Raw genomic sequence first — 20091 nt, forward strand, 5'->3', positions numbered from 1 at the left:
AGACCATTATTTCTTCTCTCAGGATTAACACAGAACTGGTTTAGTTTTTAATTTGACATTAAATGCATGGAGACATTTTGGGGATATAGGAGGATTTAAAAAATTAAAAAAAAATACTATTACATGAATTCTTTTTACTGGCTGAGAAAAGACTTCTTTTGGCACACAAGAATCATGTGAGAACAAGCTGATGTAGGATTTCTCTTGTGATGGAATGAAAATGAGACAGTGGGACTTTGTAATAGTAATTTAACAGCTTCCTGTCTTTTCAAATGCTCCAAGGATACAAGCAAAATAAAACGAACGCAAAATAAACGCTGAGAATAGGTGTTAGAACATCATCAAAAGGTATAAATTAAAAGGAAACTGGTAGTAAAAAGTTGCAGCAGCCTCCAGAAGGGACAGAAGAGGATAAAGAAATGTCTACCATTCTCCTCTGTATGTGTCCAAGCCCAGAGCTCCTCCATATGGAAGGCATGGCCTTATTTAAATGAACTGTGTGCTTTACTCTGGGCTCATCATCTCCACTATCACCACACATCTGATAAGAGCCTAGCACATGCCAGGCAGCAGAAACACTTAAAAGTTTACAGCCCACTGAAAGGTGATGATTAAACAAAAGATGAAGATCAAACTAGGTTCTGAAATAATTTCTCTAGATGCACAAGGTAGGGATAAGGAGTCAGGGAAGTGACAGAGGTTGTGGACATGGCAGGCAAAAGAAACAGCAGCACAGGATATGGAAGCAAACAACATGGCAAGTCTGTGCTCTTTAAAAGCTTGAAAGTGGGATGGGTAAGCGAGGAGCAGTGGAAGATAAAGCATAGGAAAGGCCTAGCCATGGAGAGCCTTGTACACTTAAGAATTCTATCTTAATTACATAGGCAATTAGGAGCTACTGACTGAATTTTTAAATGCATTTAAAAAATATCACTGTGGCAGCAGTATAGATGGGTTGGAAAGAGACTGAAAAGGAGGCTGAAAGACTACAACATGATTCCAGATGGCAGAAAATGAGGGTTAAGCTCTTTTCACTGAGGTTGGGATACAGATGAGAAAGTTTTAAATGGAAAATATAAGAGAGAAATAGGAAGATCCCTCTCAGGTTCCTGACTTGGGTAATTAGGTAAAGATGGTACCACAAACTAAGAGAAAAGAAGGGATGCAAAAACAAGTTTGAGAGGGTAAGAACAGGATTTCAGTTTTAGACAAGCAAAGTTTGGGATGCCTATGCAATATCCAGGTAGAGATAAACAACAGGTTATTGGATATTTAGGTCTGAATCTCAGTAGAGAATTCTAAGATGGAATTTTAGTTTGGGAAATATCAATCATGGGAGTAAAAAGAGGGCCAAGACCTGGAGAGAATATCAATAATTAAATAACTGGGAGAAAATGAGTCTCTGAAGCATCAGAAAAAGAATAGCCAAAGGGACAGAAGAATGGAGAGACTAGGGTTATTGAAACTAAGTGAGAAGGGTTTCAAGAAACAGTAGGCGGTCCAAAATGTCAAGTGTTGCAAAGTGATTAAGCAAGAAAAGATGTGAAAAGTGTCCACTGGATTTAGCAATGAAGAAGATGTGGTAGAGTGATAGAGTTGTAAAGGTTAATTTTGTGTGTCAAATTGGCTATGCTATGATCACACAGTTTTTTGGTCAAACAGTAGTCTAGATGTTGCTTTGAAGATATTTTGTAGATGTGATTAATATTTACAAGCAACTGACTTTGGATAAAGGAGATTACCCTTGATAATATGGGTAGGACTCATCTAATCAGTTGAATACCTTAAGGGTTAAAAACAGGCTTCCCTGAGAAGAGATTTCGCCTCAAGTCTCTAATACAGAAATTCTGCCTGAGCATCCAGCCTGCTGGCTGGCCCTATACATTTCAGACTTGCCTGCCCCAATTCTTAAGCCCCTCCCTCTCTATATATGTATAGATATAGATATCTAAATATATACATATACATATACATATATGTGTATATACATGCACACAGAAAGAGAAAACAGACGGTGGTTCTGTTTTTCTGGAGGTCTTGACTAATACAGAAGTGGAAGTCAGACTAGGTTGGGTTGAGAAGTAAATGAAAGGCAAGAAGAATCTGTAAATATTAAATACTCTCTTCAAAAAACCTTTCCTAAGCTTTTGCACAGCAAAGGAAACCATGCACAAAATGAAAAGGCAACCTACTGAATGGGAGAAGATATTTACAAATTATATATCCAATAAGGGGTTAATATTCAAGATACTCAACACCAAAAAACCCTAAATAATCTGATTAAAAATGAGCAGAGGACCTGAATGGGCACTTTTCCAAAGAAGACATACAGATAGCCAACAGATGCATACACAGATGTGCAACATCACTATAGTAGCAAGGAAATACAAATCAAAACTACAATGAGATATCACTTCAGACCTGTCAGAATGGCTAGAATAAAAAAGAAAAAGAAATAACAAGTGCTGGCGAGGATGTGGAGAAAAGGAAACCCTCATGTACTGTTGCGGGAATGTAAACTGATGCAGCCATTGAAAAAATTAAATAGAAATACCATATGATCCAGTAATTCCACTACTGGGTATTTACCCAAAGAAAATGAAAACACTAATTTGTAAAGATATATGCACCCATGTATTTATTGCAGCATTATTTACATCAGCCAAGATATGGAAGCAACCCCAGCGTCCATCGATAGATGAATGGATAAAGAAGGGTAAAGCACACACACAATGGAATATAAAAAAGAACGAGATCCTATCATTTGTGACAACATGGATGGACCTAGAGGGTATTATGCTAAGTGAAATAAGTCAGATAGAGAAAGACAAATATCATATGATTTCACCTGTAGGTAGAATCTAAAAAACAAACAAAACTCCCCAGCAGAAACAGATCCATAAATACAGAGAACACACTGATGAGAGAGGGGAAGGGGGGAGGAATGGACTAACTAGGTCAATGGGAGTGGGATATACAGGCTTCCAGTTATGGAATGAATCAGTCATAATGACAAATATAGTCAATGGTACTGTAATAGCATTGTAGTGACAGATGGAAGCTACACTTGTGGTGAGCATAGCATAATGTATAGACTTGTTGCACCTCTATGTTGTACACCTGAAACTAATGTAACATTGTGTGTCCACTATACTTCAATAAAACACAATTTAAAAGTTGACAAAAAAGATAAAAAATAGGTGCTGGGACCCAGTATCCACATAGTAGCAGGTGCCTTTACAGAAGAGGTCTGAGTGGGGCTCGGACAGTCACCCTAAGCTTTTGCACCATGGATTTGCTCCATGAGGGCAGGGATTTTTTCCATCTTTATTATTTACTGTTGTAACCTCAGAGCTTAGAACAATGCCTGACACAGTACAGGAGTTTAAGAAATATCTGCTGGGAGTGCCTGGGTGGCTCAGCTGGTTAAGTGTCCAACTTTGGCTTAGGTCGTGATCTCACGGTTTGTTGGTTTGAGCCCCACATTGGCTCTGTGCTGGCAGCTCAGAGCCTGGAGCCTGCTTTGGATTCTATGTCTCCCCCTCTCTCTGCCCCACTCCCGCTCACACTCTGTCTCTCTCAAAAATAAACATTAGGAAAAAAAAAAAAAGAAATATCTGCTGAAGGAATAAAGTTGCTAAATATCTACTAAAGGGAATAAGGGAAAGTTGATCAGTAACACAGAAGACTGACAAATGACAGTGAAAATCCTGTGTAAGAAATTTAAATTTGCAGCTTTATCAGTCCACTGATTGTTCAACTGTAGTCTGCAGTGTTCAGCATCTGAGTCAACAGATAGGACTACTTCCAGGTTGGGAGACTGAAAGCAGAAAAAAAATCAAAGGTCATTATTTAAGTAATCTCTACACCTAACGTGGGGCTCAGACTCATGATCCTGAGAACAAGAGTTGCATGTTCCTCTGACTGAGCCAGCCAGGTGCCCCTCAAAGGTCATTTTAGAATGGGATTGTTCCTCATTTAGTCTCCTTACCATATGTAGCAAAATATAACATTTTCTTGGCCCAATTACACTGTTATGAAAACATCTCTGCTTTTTGAGGTATGCCTATATAATAAATTTTATGGTATTGTACTAATATATCACTGAGGCACTGTATTTATCATATTCCATGGCCTTTGATTTTCTAAATAGGGGAAGAAAACATAGTATGAGTTCTTCTTGTATTTGTTCCCACATTTGGGTGCCGATTCTTGGATACATATAGTTACTTCAATCAGATGTTGAGATATTAACACTCAAAGACACCTGTAGCTGAATTTAAGTCCAGACTTCATCATACATATTCTATGGTAGCAATGCTCCTGTAGTATTTGTGCATTTTAGTCTTCCATTCTGATAATATAAACTAAGATCGCCAAGCACTTTTCAGAAAATGATAAAAGTCATAGAAGATCAAAGTTTTTGCTTTTATGTGCCCTAAAAATGTCTATTCAAGCCAATATCCTAGGAGGGAAGGTCAAAGTTAGCTAACCGAAAGACTGAAATACAAAGATAACCCAGAGCAAGTATGAAATACAGAATTTAGGTACATCTTAGTGATGCAAACACCCCTTAAAAAAAGACTACATAATACTTCATTACCATTGTTCCAAAACTATTTTTTAAATAATTTCAAAGTTATAGGTAGTTCACATTGATTAGTCACTTATGAAAAACATGGTTTTACAACAAAAAGAAAATTGCTTATTCTTCAAGGAAAGAAGATGCGTTTAATAACATGGACGGAACTTAAGTAACTTCATATTTAAACTGGTAAAATCTGAGAAGATCACACTAACCTATGAGTGAAACATGACAAATGTCAAGTATAACTGAGCTAGAAACCATGCAACTCTCTGTAAGTCCAACTTAGAATTTTAAAATTAACATCTGCCATAAGCACTTTCTTATACAGGTAGACATAAGCCAATACAGAAATTAAACAGACTCTGATATTAAGAGAAAATGATAGCAGTTAGTGGATCTATTACAAATTATTGAATTAAGAAACTTGTACTGCAAGTAAGAGAAATGCACAGGTAATGTTCAAATGAAAATATAAGCGAAGAAACAAAATGATTGCAAAACTGACACAGAAATAGTAACTTTAGCTAAGTATACTAAAAGATCACTTTCCCCTAAATATAAAAGCTACTCACAATAAAAGGCAATTGAAATAACTAATTACAACAAAGAACTGTTATCTACCTACCTATCTCCAAAGACTGTTCGCTTGTTTTTAAAAAGTAGATATCACTTAAAGAAAGAAAAAGGATGATGATCACATATTGGTGATAGTCTTGGTAGGCATATCCTTATGGTTGCTCTTTAATTTTACATATTGGTATTATCTAGGGAAGTACTTCAGACTTCCAGTTGGAGAAATACGTTTTTAAACTGTTTAAATCAGAGATTGGCAAACTTTCTGTGAGGGACAAGATGTCAAATATTTAAAGCTTTGCAGGTTATAGAGTCTATGTCACAACTAATTAACTCTGCTACTGTAGTGGAAAAGCAGCCACAGACAATATGTAAACAAATGGGCATAGCTTTGTTCCCATAAAGCTTTATTTATAAGAACAGTGGGCCATAGTTTGCCAACCTCTGATGTAAATCATCATAATCCCTGAAAAGTAACCACTAATTAAATCTTTTTGGAAAGACAATATTGAAATATTAGACTCATTTGGAATTATATCTCTGAATTATCCTTATTCTTTTTCTTCCCTTTCTTTCCCTTCTCCCTTCCCTTCCCTTTTCTTTCTTTCTTTTCTTTCCTTTTTCCTTCCCCATCTTTCCCTTCTCCTTTCCTTCTTTCTTTTACAAATGTGCTTATATGCTATCTATTGTTTCAAAATGCAACTCAGATCTCAGTGCTGCCCAATTCCAAAGTTCTGATTCCCAAGATCACCAATGAGATAAGAACGTGCAATTAATCAACATAAATAGAAGTGATATTTGCAGGCAAGACAATTCTGCTAGATGTATGATAGTAGATAAGAGCAAAAAGGTTAAACAGCTGTTCTAATGTTTAAGCCAAAGCAAATAAATGCTGTAAAGACACGCAGGAAGCATAATTTGGCATAAATGAAATGTTAAGAAGCAACTGCAGCAAACAGACCACTTTGGGCAGGAAAGGCAGAGCAAGTCATTCTTTCTGAGCAATAGTAATTTGCCACTCTATTGTGCAACGTTCTTTCTCTACAAACCAAAATGATCTTCGAGTGTACCCAACATGTAAAGAATCACTGGTCAGTCTTTCTGTCACACTTACACACAGAGATAACCCAGTCATTACAGAGTAATGACACGCTAACAGGCAACTATAACATGGTATGCCTTGTAATAAATGAGTAAGAAGCTTTTGTTTCACAGAAAAATGGGCTTCATTTTTTTTTTTAAATCTGAGAAAGACCTTAAAATGATATTTGAATTTACGAACAGAACTGTATAAGGAACAAATTTTGTCTTATAATTCCAAGATACAGTGAATATTCCCTAAAGGACAAAATGGCAAAGGGAAAGAAACACAACTTTCACCAGTATTTGAGGCTGGCATTATCTCTAATGGCTGTTTCACTAACACTACAGTAACCCTTTAATCTGGGACATTAAGTTACACTATATTTCCTGCATTATAAGTGAGAGGAGCCTTTAAAGGTAGCAAACAGCATGAAGATTGAAACAAACAGCAAAGAAAGATTTCTGGAGGCAGTTCAGCTGTTCCAGTTTGCTAAGTCACTTTTAATTGTCAGAAGGGGGGAACCTAGGGATTATTCTAATACTATGAAGATTCCATAGGTATCTCAAATTCAACCTGTCTAAAACCAAATTCATCATGCCCCTTCTCACAATGAACAATTCCCCGATGCTTGGTCAACCATACCCAAAGCTTGGGGCATCTGTTTCCTTCTGCATATCCCTAGCTTGAATGAATGAGTGAGTAGGAGAGCATGTTTCTCTCTCATCCCAGTGGTCCTGTGAATGCTGTTCCTTCTGTCGGAAATGCCTTTCTCCTCTTCGTTTAACTGGAAGTCATTGTTTTACATCTCAGCCTTAGGTGTCACCTCCTCTTAGAAGCCTTCATCACACTCTCACATTCAATCTTCCTCTCTGCTCTAGTAATACCTGTTTCTGTCACATGATTTGGTAACCATTTCTTTACCTGATTCCTTCCACTACAGGTTGAACTTGAAAGCAGTGCATTTGTCATTCATTCATTTATTCAGTCACTAATTCAAATATTTTGGAGAAGGTCCTATGGGTCACATACTATTTTAGGCATTAAAGATTCAGCAGTGAACAAAATAAGTGAAGATTTCAGTCTTAAGAGAGCTTATGTTTTAGCGAAGAAAAGACAAACAAATAAATAAACTGTATGGTATGGCAAATGGTGATAAGCCCTATCAGAGAAAAATAAAGCAAAGAGGAAGAACACAAAGTATGTGTATATAGAGGAAGGTGGTATTTGGAATTTAAAATGAGGTTCTCAGTGAATGCCTCACTGAGAATGGGGCTTTTGAAGAAGGAATGGAAAGAGATGAAGTGAGCCATGCATATATCTGGATGATGTGTATTCCAGAATAGAGGTTACAGCAAGTGCAAAGGTCCTGAAGCGGAAGCACAGTTAGTGGGTTCAAGGAATATCCAAGAAGCTAGGGTGGATGGAACTGAGGGAGAGTAGAAGATAGGAGAAGGGACAGTGGGAATTCATGTACTATGGCCTAGAAGGCCTAAAAGACTCTGGCTTTTATTCTGAATAGGGCAAAAAGCTACTGGAGGATCTGGGGCAGTGGAACAACACAATGAGCCCTCTGTCTTAAAAAGATCACTCAGGCTGATACATTGCGAACAGATGGTAAGGGGAACAACAATGAAAGCAGAAGTAGAACACCACTGCAATGACTCAGGTGAGAGGAGAAGATGGCTTGGATCAGGGCAGCAGTGCAGAGGTAATGAGACAGAAACTGTTGATGGAATAGATATAGGGTACAACAGAAAGAGAGGAGTAAAGATTAGATCTAGGATTTTTAGCCAGAGCACAGGTACAGAGTTGTTGTATAGTGAGATGGGGAAGATTAGGGGAAAGTAGTTTGGGAGGAAAAGATTAGGAATTAGGTCTGTGACACGGGAGTATGAAATGCCTCATATAAAGTGTTTGATGATGATGATGATGATGATGATAACAATACCTAACAGTTGCCCACTATCGCAGGCTGTTTTGTGCACTTTGCTAATATTTACTTATCTAATTTTCACAATAATCACATGAGGTTGGTATTATTATTATTATTTTTTTTTATAGAGGGGAAACTGAGATACAGAATAGTTAAGAACCTTTCCCAAGGTCACAAAGCTAGTAAGTGGCTGAGCCAAGATTAAATGCAAGAACCTGACTCTTCAGAGTCTGTGCCCTAGCCCCTATGCTATATTGCTTCTATGATGGAAACACCACTATGAAGTCAAGAGGCAATGTCAAGATAGAAATTTCAGTCATTGGCACAGAGATGGTATTTAAATCTATGACACTGGATGAGATCATCAAGGGAGAGGTGTAGGTAGAGAAGAGTCCACAGACTGGGAAGTAGGCAGCAATATGAGGGAAAACAAGAGCAGGATCCCTGAACTCCAGATGAACTGTGTTTTATAGCAGGGGAGGAATGGACTATGAGAGATCTGCTGATAGGTCAGGTAAGGGGGTAGGTAGGACCTTTAGAATAATGATACAGAAAAAAACTTGACAAGAACAGCTTTGGTGGAGTGGTGAAGGTAAAAAGACTGATTAAATAGGTTTAACAGAGGAAGGGAGAGCAGAAACTGAAGGCACCAAGAAGAAACATTTTTTAAATAAAGACGATTTGTTTTGATCCACTATAAGAAAGAAAAACTGATATGGAAAAGAGTGTGGGGAGCATTGCTGGAGTAATAAAGAACTGGAATAATAAGAATCTAGTGGAGGAGATGGTCTCGGCTAGGAGCTCATACGGTTCATCTCCTGAATAGGAGGGAAAACAGAGCATATGGGCATGGATGTAGGTAGGTGAGTAGATGCGGTGCCAGCGCATGCTAGAGTTTTCTTCTGATTCTATTTTTTCAGTGACGTAAGAAGCAAGGTCATCAGCTGAAAGAGAACAGAGTAAGAAATTCTGGAGGCTTAAGGAAAAAAGAAGTGTCAAATAGTTATCTAAAAATGAGAAAGTAAGAGCTAAAAAAAAAAAAAAAAAAAAAAAGATTGTCTTGCTCATCTTTATATCTAGATAGCCTAGCATACTCCCTAGTATGTTTTACACAGTGTGATTTGAGCTCAAGAACCACTGTGTTTTCATGAATACAAATTAAAAAAGATGACTCCAAAAGTTGATGAATTTGTTTGTAATCTAGAAGAGGTCAGTGTTTGACATATTAGTTGATCATGTTATAGGAAATAATGAAACCAAGGATAATTGGAAATCTTCTGATAACTCTTGAGATTGTCTTTTTTTTTCCTTCAGAAATTTGTTACAATGAACTTCAAAAGGGGGAAAAAAACCCAAATCATAAAAGGTGCATCTAATAAAATACAAAAGAAGGTAAAATTTACATAAGGGCATGGGAATTTAAAAAACAGGAAGACAAGGAAAGAGGCAGCAGATATTCCCTCTCTCTTAAAGAAAAGGATCCAGAATGAAGGTAAGCAGTTAGTATGATTTGTTACAGAGGAGAAAATCTGGGAAATCTAAAACAGAATGTAGATGTTGAGTACACTGACTTGAAGAGTAGTCATAAATACCACAAAATGTTTTCTCTCAACAATTAGGACTGAAAGTAATATAACCACATATTACTCTTCAACCATGCATTCTCTAAAAGACAACCATTTCTAATTATGCCATTTAACAACTGAAAAAGCAAAAGAACATGAAAAAATATATTTGGCAGGACATTAACAGGATCTGCTAAGAACAGATATAGTATTTTTGGTGATTTTTACACAGTTAGAAGTGCCCTCCCCTCTCCGAATTCAAAGTGACATAATAGCCCAAGGAGGAGTTCATAAACTCAAATATCTATGGGGAGCAGTTCATAAACTCAAATATCTACGGGGTTAAAAGCAGATAACAAATGAGTGAAGCAGGCTGAGTGCAAGGACATTAGGGAGTTGCAGGGATTATGGCAAATAGGCAACCAAAGGGTACACTGGCTACTCAACTCAAGCCACTGCTGCCACATAGAAAGCATTGTTTTACGAGATCTTCCAATTCTTAAGATATTCTAAGTTTCATGTGAAAACTCTCATGTTTGACATTTTGGCAACTAATTCAAATTTATAAACTGTGCAAGGCATACAATGCATGTTTGTGGGAAACATTCAGGCCCTTGTGCTATCTAGCGTACTTCTGAGAGAACATCAATATGGAGTAGGTTAAAAAGTCTACACCAAGTTTCAGAAAACCTTGGTTTCAGGGTAGGCACTGCTCTTTACTACTAACTGGGTGACTTCTTTGAGCTTGGTTGTAAAATGTAGTTTCATGAACTATCCTAATTCACTGAGTGGTTGTGAACAGTAAATAAGAAATTAGGTCAAAGCATATCACAAACTATAAAGCTCTATATGAATATAAGCAAATCGCTTTGAGATAATGGAAAATATATACTGGTCTCTGCCCCTGGTTCTGGGCACAAAGTTACTGCAACCCTTGTAACTTCCTAATTTCCCAAGTGATAAGAGCACTGTGAGCATCTCTTGTTCTGATATTTGGTCTGTGACTCCATCCCTGACACAGAACTCCTAAAACCCTTGTAAATTCCTAAGAGATAAGGACACTGATAAGGAGCATCTTTTGTTCGATGAGGCAACTTTGGGTAGGCTCCTAGATAAGGGCTGATCAGCAGAAAGAACAAGCCATGATGAGAAGCTTGTTCAGCCTCACCTCAGATCCATCCTCCAGGGAAGGAAAGGGGTTAGAAATCATTAATAATTGATCACGCCTATGTGAGGAAGCCTCCATAAAACCCCAATAGTACAAGGTTCAGACAGCGTCCAGGTTGGCAAACGCATCGTACTAGGAGAGTGACACACTCCATCTCCACAGGGACAGAAGCTCCCGGAACCCTCCCAGACCTCACACTGTGTAGCTCTTCTTCTGTTTCTTTTATCGTATCTTTTAATAAACTAGTAAACATAATTAAGTATATCCCTAAATTCTATGAGCTGTTCTAGCAAATTAAACCAGAGGAGGGAATTGTGGGAACCTCCAGTTTTTAGCCAAATTGGACAGAAGTTGTAGGTAACATTGGGACTTACTACTTGTGACTGGCATTGGAAGTAGGGTAGGGGAAGTCTTGTGGGACTGAGCCCTTAAGGTGTGGGATCAGACACTATCTCCAGGTAGACAGTGTTAGAACTGAGCTAAAGTGTGGAATAACCAGCTGAAGTTGCAAAAAATTGGTTGGTGTGGGAGAAAAAAAAATCTCTACATATTTGGGGACCAGAAATGAATATTTTATGTGAGTAGTAAAGGAAATTCATAGAAGAGAGACTCACAGGAGGTAGACTGACTGGAATTTTTCTAATACAATAGCCTAAGAACATTTCATATCTCTATTCAATCAGTTCCTCATAAAATGGGAATATAGTTTACCTAGCTCAGAGGGTTCCTCAAATATATTAAAATTATAAACTCCTTTTCAATCAAATGTTAAGTGCCATGTAATCACTTGGGTTAATCAAGTATTTATTTGGTAAGGCCAAATACACTAATGAAGCTGTATGCAGTACATCCTAAAAAGTTGAGTACATTCTTGGCTCTCCTAACAATGGTGAGCAATTTAATGTAGCTAGTTTGGAAAATGGTTCTCGGGTTTTTTTTCCTTCTTTCTAAAGACGTGTGTAAGCTTGGGGCGCCTTGGTGGTTCAGTTGGTTAAGCGTCTGACTTCGGCTCAGGTAATGACCTCGAGTCCCACATTGGACTCTCTGCTGTCCGCACAGAGCCTGCTTCAGACCCTCTGTCTACCTCTCTGCCCCTCTCCCACACGTGCCTGTGTTCTTTCTCAAAAAAACAAAACAAAAAGACCCAAGAGGCATATAAGCTTACAATGAGCTAATAATACAGTAACAGACTCAGGTTTATCTGTTCCCTATTGCAAAAGCTTGTGGAGACACTGCTTCCATTAACTGGTGATGCAGGAATAGGGAAGTGACCCATTGGTCAGGTTCAGGAAACAACTTAGGAAAAAGAGGAAGCAATCCTCCTGGCGATGATCTATAAATCCCGATTCAGGGCTAATAATCCTTTCATCTACCTACTTTTATGCAAATGTGCTTGGTGGACACCCCTCTTCCTAACTGTTGTTTTCTTTATCTTCGACCACTAAACCATACATGACATGAAGGCTAAGAAAGTGTCAAAATTTATGAGAAACTGTACTGGATTAAAAACTCAATAGTTAAAAATATTGTAGTAGCATTGTATGGTTACAGAAGATAACTACCTTTATCATAGTGTTTCAAAATGTAATTAACTATAAAATCACTATACACCTGAAACTAACATGCTATATATGTGAACTATACTTTAATTAAAAAAAAAAAACAAAAAAACAACCCCCCCCCCCAAAAAAAAAAACCTACCAGGATGCCTGGGTGGCTCAGTCGGTTAGGCATCCGACTTCAGCTCAGGTCATGATCTCACACTTTGTGGGTTCAGGCCCTGCGTCGGGCTCTGTGCTGACAGCTCAGAGCCTGGAGCCTGCATACAATTCTGTGTCTCCCTCTCTCTCTGCCCTTCCCTTGCTCATACTGTGTCTCTCTATCTCTCTCAAAGGTAAATAAGCAATAAAAAACAAAAACAAAAACAACCCCCCAAAACAAAAAACCTACCTATCATATACCGTTCGATGAGATTCTTCATTTTCAGCTTTCATTAAGTCACAATTGACCTGGCAAACTTGACAAACCAAGTCTCTTCCACCAGGCAATTTCTTGTAGATTAGTGTGCAAGTGGGTTGAGTAATGGCAATTTGAAAGATTTCAAAGGCTCCAAATTAAAGTTTTTCATTTAAAAGCACATTTCTGCTGAGATTATGGGTAATGCTTCTTCCCCGTTGGTTTTTATAATTTTTTAAATGACTTACTATAACATAAAAAATTATACATTAGAATAAAATTGTCCTGCCATAAAAAGAATTCTCCCTTCAATAACAAAAGAATTCTGACAGTCACAATGGTTCACAGATGCTAGTAGGAGATTGTTTAGTATCTTTTTCTCCTTTTTAAAAACGTTTTTATTTAAATTCCAGTTAGTTAACATATAGTATAATATTAGCTTCAGATGTACAATTTAGTGATTCCACACTTCTATACAACACCTACTGCCCATCTGCTGAGCGTCTTTTAAGGAAATTCTGTGAGAGTAAAACTCACTAGTATGATTTAAATATCTCCAAATAAGGGGCTCCTGTGTGGCTCAGTCAGTTAAGCGTCCAACTCTTGGTTTCAGCTCAGGTCATGATCTCATGATTTGTGAGATCAAGACCCGAGCTGGACTCTGTGCTGCCAGTGCAGAGCCTGCTTAGGACTCTCTCTGCCTCTTCCCCACTCACGCTCTCTCTCTCAAAATAAATATTAAAACAAATTAAAAATAAATAAACATCTCCAAATAAATAAAATGTTGGTTTGAACAACTGAAAAAAACTCTTTAAAGCCTTAATAAAAAAAGTGAGTTGAGGGGTGGCTGGGTGGCTCAGTCAGGTAAGAGTCTGACTCTTGATTTTGGCTCAGATCATGATCTCATTTGTGGGTTCTAGCCCCACATCAGGTTCTGCACTGACAGTGCAGAGGCTGATTGGGTTCTCTCTCTCCTTCTCCTTATGCCCCTCACCTGCTTACACGCTCTCTCAAAATAAATAAATAAACAAAAAAACATAAAGTGAAATAAGTTTATAGGAAGCTACTTATTAGCACTTTTTAAGGTTAAATCTTTTTATTTTATTTTAAAGATTTTATTTTTCAGTAATCTATATACCCAATGCGGGGCTTTAACCCACAACCCTGAGATTAAGAGCCACACACTCAGCAACTGAGCCAACCAGGCACCCCAAGCTTCAATCTTTAAAACTTTGGTTGTAAATAATAAGAAAACAGAGTGACTGTATAGCATAGTGACTAAGAATGTGGGCTTTGGAGTCAAATTATCTGGGTCCAAAATTCTAGCTTCTACCACTTATCAGATCTGTGAATTTGGGCAGGACACCTACCTCTATAAACTTTAGTTTCCTCACTGTAAAATAGGGAGAATAATAATTTCAGGGTTATTTTAAGGATTGAGATGATTCTTAATTTTCTTTCTCATGCCATATAATCATGTTGCAAAATGCAACAGTGTGACCCAGTTCAGCTATACTGTAAGTGCACCCTGACTCCATTCTATATAGCAATGAATATTGCCACTTTGGGATGATTTTGAGTTGAAAGCTACCTTTGCTCCCTAACAGCATGTTGTATAACCTTTTAACAAGTTTTTTCTATAAACCAAATCAATATTTTCTATAACCCAGCCTTCTATGCAAGGTCTATACAAGGTTATTATTATTTATTTTATTTATTTGAGAAAGAGAGAAACCCAAGCAGGGCTCAAACCACAAACCATGAGCTCATGACCCGAGCCAAAATCAAGATGCTTAACCAACTGAGCCACCTAGGTGCCCCAAGGTTGTTTTACTAAAGTAGACATATTAAAAACTGATCACTTGGAAGCTAGTTTAAACTGTATAATAATTATGGTGATGTAAAATTGCTTTGAGAAATTCTATTTGGAAAAGAATAAATATCCACAAAAACTTCCTTAACAATTATAATGCCTATTTATATAGTTAACCTTTGAATACTGAACTGTGTAAATCCACTTATGTACAGATTTGATAAATACAGTACTGTAAATGTATTTTTTAAGATTAAAAAAAATTTTTTAATGTTTACTTTTGAGAGAGAGAGAGAGAGAGAGAGAGAGAGAGAGAGAGAGAGAGAGAAAGAATAAGCACGCACAAGTGGAGGAAGGGCAGAGAGAGGGAGACAGAGGATCCGAAGCGGGCAAAGCAGGCTCCACACCAAGAGCAGAGAGCCCAATGTGGGGTTAGAACTCATGAACCGTGAGGTCATGACCTAAGCTGAATTCAGTCGCTTAATCCACTGAACTACCCAGGTACCACAAGATTTTCTTAATTAACATTTTCCTTCCTCTCGCTTACTTTATCATAAGAATACAGTATATAATACATATAACATACAAAATATGTGTTGATGGGGCGCCTGGGTGGCGCAGTTGGTTAAGCATCCGACTTTGGCTCAGGTCATGATCTCATGGCTCCTGAGTTTGAGCTCCACTTAGGGCTCTCTGCTCTCAGTGCAGAGCATGTTCAGATCTTCTGTCTGCTTCTCTCTCTGCCCCTCCCCCACTTGTGCTCTGTCTCTCTCTCACAAAAATAAACATTAAAAAAATATATATGTGTTGATGGACTGTTTATGTTATCGGTAAGGTCAACAATAGGCTACTGTAGTTAAGTTCATGGAGAGTCAAATATCATACAGGGATTTTCCACTGCGGAGAGGGATGAAGGCCCTGATCCCTGGCATTGTTCAGGGTTAACTGTAATGATGCAGATATCTATAGGATTAGTTCTTTCTAGATATAGACTTGTTAATTTAACTCAAACTCAAGATGTCTACTAAGAAATTTTATTGTGACATATGTGGGTAAATTATATGACTTTCTATTTCAGATTCACAGCAGTAAACTGAATCAAGCCATTCAAGCTCTTCAAATTTGTTTATAGACAAATTTATAGTATAAAGGTGACCTACATGAACATGTAAAAACAAGTTACAACTAAAATATTTACTTAAGAAATGGAAACTATTTGTTCTTTAAAACAAATTTCCAAGGTAACAAAACCACCTTGTAAAAAAAAAAACATTGTGATGGGATTTTTATATTCACATTAACTTTTTATAATTTATAGTCAGTTATCCAATGACAGTAGTGTTTTCTTATGCTGTCTCAGTCTGAATTATTTTGTAGCACTTACTCAAAACTAAACAATGATAAGCTTTGACACAAAAATGTTAGAAATGTATTTAGCTATTTGTATATATATTCCTAATTTTAAGAAACTCTGAACATTAAATAATCATTACTTGAAAAGCACGTACAGAAAGAATATCACACATAATGATAGATATTTGGTAGACTGCTAATTAAGATAATTTTTCTTAGATTAGCAGCCCAGGTTTAAAAAAAAAAAAAATCACAGAATCTCCAAATGTAGGTTTATGTACTTTCACTCACTTTACCTGAAATTTGATTTAGACTGAAAAAAAAAAGTATTAGCACTGAATGTAAAATGTGTACATTCAATTTCCACTTGAACTTAGTGTTTCTTCCCATTTCTCCCTCAACATTGAGCACTAAGTAAAACCCACTTGCTAAAAACCCAGCTAATATGCTAGTATGAACAGCTTTGTAAGATCAAATTAAATTTAATACCTAGCTTTGAGGAAATAATCCTCTTTTAACTTATCTGCTTTAATTATTGGATTTTAGTATCAACAGACACACAGTTAACATCATAGATAGCAAGTTTCCAATTTATTAATTTCCCTCTATAGTCAAAGCAATTCCTGTATTATGAAGAAACCAATGTCAGTGCTATACTAGGGGTGTAACTCCTTATAAAGCAAGCACGAATGTGGCATCAAACTTACTTTTCCAAAGAAGCCTTTGAAGAACTTCCTTTCCTGGAGGAACAGGGGGACAAGTCGAGCGCTATTATTGTATGGGCTAAATGTCCCAGGGTTTCACACCAATAAGCACATACAGAAGTTGGGTAAAGGGCAAAGTAGGAGAAGGGGAGGGAGTGAGAGTTTTAAAGAGTTATCCATACCAGGAGTGACAGGGAAAAAGGAAGGGTGCATGAAAATGCAGGGAAACATACTATATGGCCTAAGAATCCATGAAAGGAGTGAGAAGAAATCAGAACCTGTGTATCCATGCAGAGCAACTAGTTAGTTTAGTATTCTGTATTTACTTTTGAAACAGAGATTATCCAAATTTGGCAGCAGAGAAAAAGATGAACACATATTGGTTTGGCAAGATTTGCATTTTAAATTTCCTAATAGTGAGTAGTAAATACATTTTTCAATTTCCATATACATTTTTTTCAATGTAAACATCAGTGGTCAACTATGTGGAAGTCATGAATTAAAAAAACAGTCCACATTTGAATAACCACATAAAAAATGCAACACATAAAATTAAATTATGAGTATGTAGCAAGAATCCTTGTCAAACTTTTTCTTACTGAGTTCAAGAGGTTACTTAGAGAATCCTTACTTATGCATTAGGATCAATTTGTATGTTATATCTGGGCTGATCAATTCCACAACAATCATGGGGGAAATAATAGATATGTTCTATTCCAAAAAGAGAATAAATCAGCTATAAAGAACACAAAGCTAATGTTTTCATTGCAGCTGAAAAAACAAATATATCTGAGAACCAAACAAAAACCACAAAAGAAATTTTAAAAATAGGGTTTTGTGTTTCTTTTAAAATGCTGTTTTAGAATAAAGAAACTTGCATTGACAGTTCTAAGTATACAGCTCTGAAACTATGTAGATAAGAGAGAGCTAACTATGGTCCCAGCACCAATCTTTAAGCATGTACAACTTTGAAAGCTGGCTACCATTTAAAATCAGAACTTGAGGGGCGCCTGGGTGGCGCAGTCGGTTAAGCGTCCGACTTCAGCCAGGTCACGATCTCGCGGTCTGTAAGTTCGAGCCCCGCGTCAGGCTCTGGGCTGATGGCTCAGAGCCTGGAGCCTGTTTCCGATTCTGTGTCTCCCTCTCTCTCTGCCCCTCCCCCATTCATGCTCTGTCTCTCTCTGTCCCCAAAATAAATAAATGTTGAAAAAAAAAATTAAAAATAAATAAATAAATAAAATAAAATCAGAACTTGAATGCAAAGTAGATGGGTTCTAACCCAAGCTGTCTCAACTTTACATTTCCTAACTCTGGTTGAACTATACTTTAAGCTTTTTGATTTTAAAATCAGCGTTTAATGTTGGATAAGTATCTAGAAAAAGACAAATGTACTGAAATTTTGCTCTCTCAAACAATTTATAAACTCATTCACTACTCTCAAACACTGAATAGTTCGTTTTCTACCTAAGTTTTGAAAATCACAAACAGCATCAAATATTTCCAAAAAATGTTTTGAACTTAAGCTGGAAAAACAATGAAGTAATTGAGGTAGTTATTGTAATGAGAGTAAGTTTATTTCTACTGCCAAGTTTGGTGACCCTAGTTTTGTTAGACTGTGAGTAACCATCAGCTTTTAAAGATGCAGCCCAAGTTAAAAGATTCACCATTCTTGAGGGCTAGGGAGGAGAGGGAAGGAGATCTGTTAATATTTAATTTAGCTCCCAGGAAAGCTCTTGTTAAACATGTAGTTTGCCCTCTTCATAAAAGACTTCAGATATTAACAAAAAAAGTTGACGTGCAAATGCATTAAAAGATAGCTATCAGAGAATATTAGTGTTTTTTTTTAAACAAGTTATGATTCTTTTACCTGCTAAAACAAGAACATATATTAAAGCAAATATATCAAATAGTGAATAAAAAAAACAACATATTAGAAACTGTCAGTATAATGAAACTAGTCTAAAACCCAGACAGAGAAGGAGAGACATTCAGAGACAACGGGAAGAAAAGACCTTTAAAAGGAAGAGTGTATTGAACTAGTGTCAAGCAAGATAACCAAAGGCCCTATACACTTTTTACAAAATAGACTGATAAATGACATTACTACTCATCCTGCAACTGCCTATGTCATTAAAGGCACTGAAAATGGGCAATAGTTGTTTCTATTATTTATCCTATACAATCGAAGTCCCAATGCAGCTAATTTGTGCACTCATGTCACAAAATAAATGAGTAGAAAAATAACTTTAACTAACTTTATCATACAAAGTAAAAAGAATTTAAACATATTTATGCTCTTGAAAAGCATTTTGAAAATTCAATTTTGTTTAGTTACAGTATCTTTTTGTTTGAGAATATTAATTATGCACATAACTTCTAGTTGATATTAAAGTAATCCTAAATTATAAGAGACTACATTGAGGAAAAATAGAAACCATACTTGCAAATTATCCAGCTTCCTAAATTATTTATAAATTTAAGAAGCTCTAGAATGTCACATTTTTAGTTCAACTATCATCCAAGTAATAAGTTTACGATGTTTGTTTTGCTACTTAACTGATATATTTGAGCTATATAATTCTTTAAATTTTAAAACTCTGGCATTCAAACTAGTTACATATTTCTTCTTTAATTTTCTTTTACATTTACTTCCATTTATTTGAAACTCTAAGAAGGAGACATAGCTTTTGGTACAATATAACCATCTGGCACAGCAGATTATAGATGTTTGATGAATGTTTGATAAGGGGCAGGAGGCAACCAGAAATTTCTGCACAGTAAAACTATGAAAAGAACAGAAAAATCATAAATATTTGTGAACTAATATGGTCTAAGAAGAACAACATCCTGAAGAATTCCAACTTACTGCAAGCCTCTCAGTATAGAATTAGAAAGAATATTTGTAAGGGGGAGTTTTATTGACTATAATAAATAGGAAATTGACCCCGATTACCCAAAAATTCAATCTTATTTGTTAAATACATGTTTATCTATCTGAAATTATACACAACATTTGCCCCAAGTCTCTTGGATAGCATTAGTTTGAAAAACTTTAAAGAACTTCTTGAATGAAAAGTTCAGAAGTGGTCAATTTCCCCTGAAAGTTTAAAAGTTTAAGTATATCCAGAAAAGCAATTGACATATATAAAACTTTGTATTAGTCATAAACGACCATACGGAAATCAGGATATTTTAGAGATACATAAAAGGGTTTCATAAACTTTAAAACACTAAATGTAACATATGGTAATGATAATTGTTAGGAGATTTGATTTGACCACATATTGAGGGCCTAATTATTTTCTGTATACTCATTCTAGAAATATTTTTTGAGTGGCTACTATGTACCAAACA

At 36.5% G+C, this 20091-nt stretch overlaps 1 protein-coding gene across 11 annotated transcripts in view; it reads right to left on the bottom strand.

Moving 5' to 3' along the window:
- NUMB (NUMB endocytic adaptor protein) overlaps positions 1-20091 on the bottom strand; it is a 203615-nt gene that overhangs the window by 22355 nt on the left and 161169 nt on the right. For 8 of the 11 annotated variants that reach the window (XM_040477622.1, XM_040477620.1, XM_040477616.1 and 5 more), the window contains one exon: positions 16741-16773. The exons of the other annotated variants lie outside the window; for them this stretch is intronic. In XM_040477622.1, coding sequence (XP_040333556.1) covers positions 16741-16773 — 33 coding nt within the window. The remainder of the gene's footprint in view (positions 1-16740; positions 16774-20091) is intronic. 11 annotated transcript variants of the gene reach the window in all.

Source organism: Herpailurus yagouaroundi, unplaced genomic scaffold (assembly GCF_014898765.1).
Source record: "Herpailurus yagouaroundi ecotype Mexico unplaced genomic scaffold, PumYag 141, whole genome shotgun sequence".
NCBI lineage: Eukaryota > Metazoa > Chordata > Mammalia > Carnivora > Felidae > Herpailurus > Herpailurus yagouaroundi.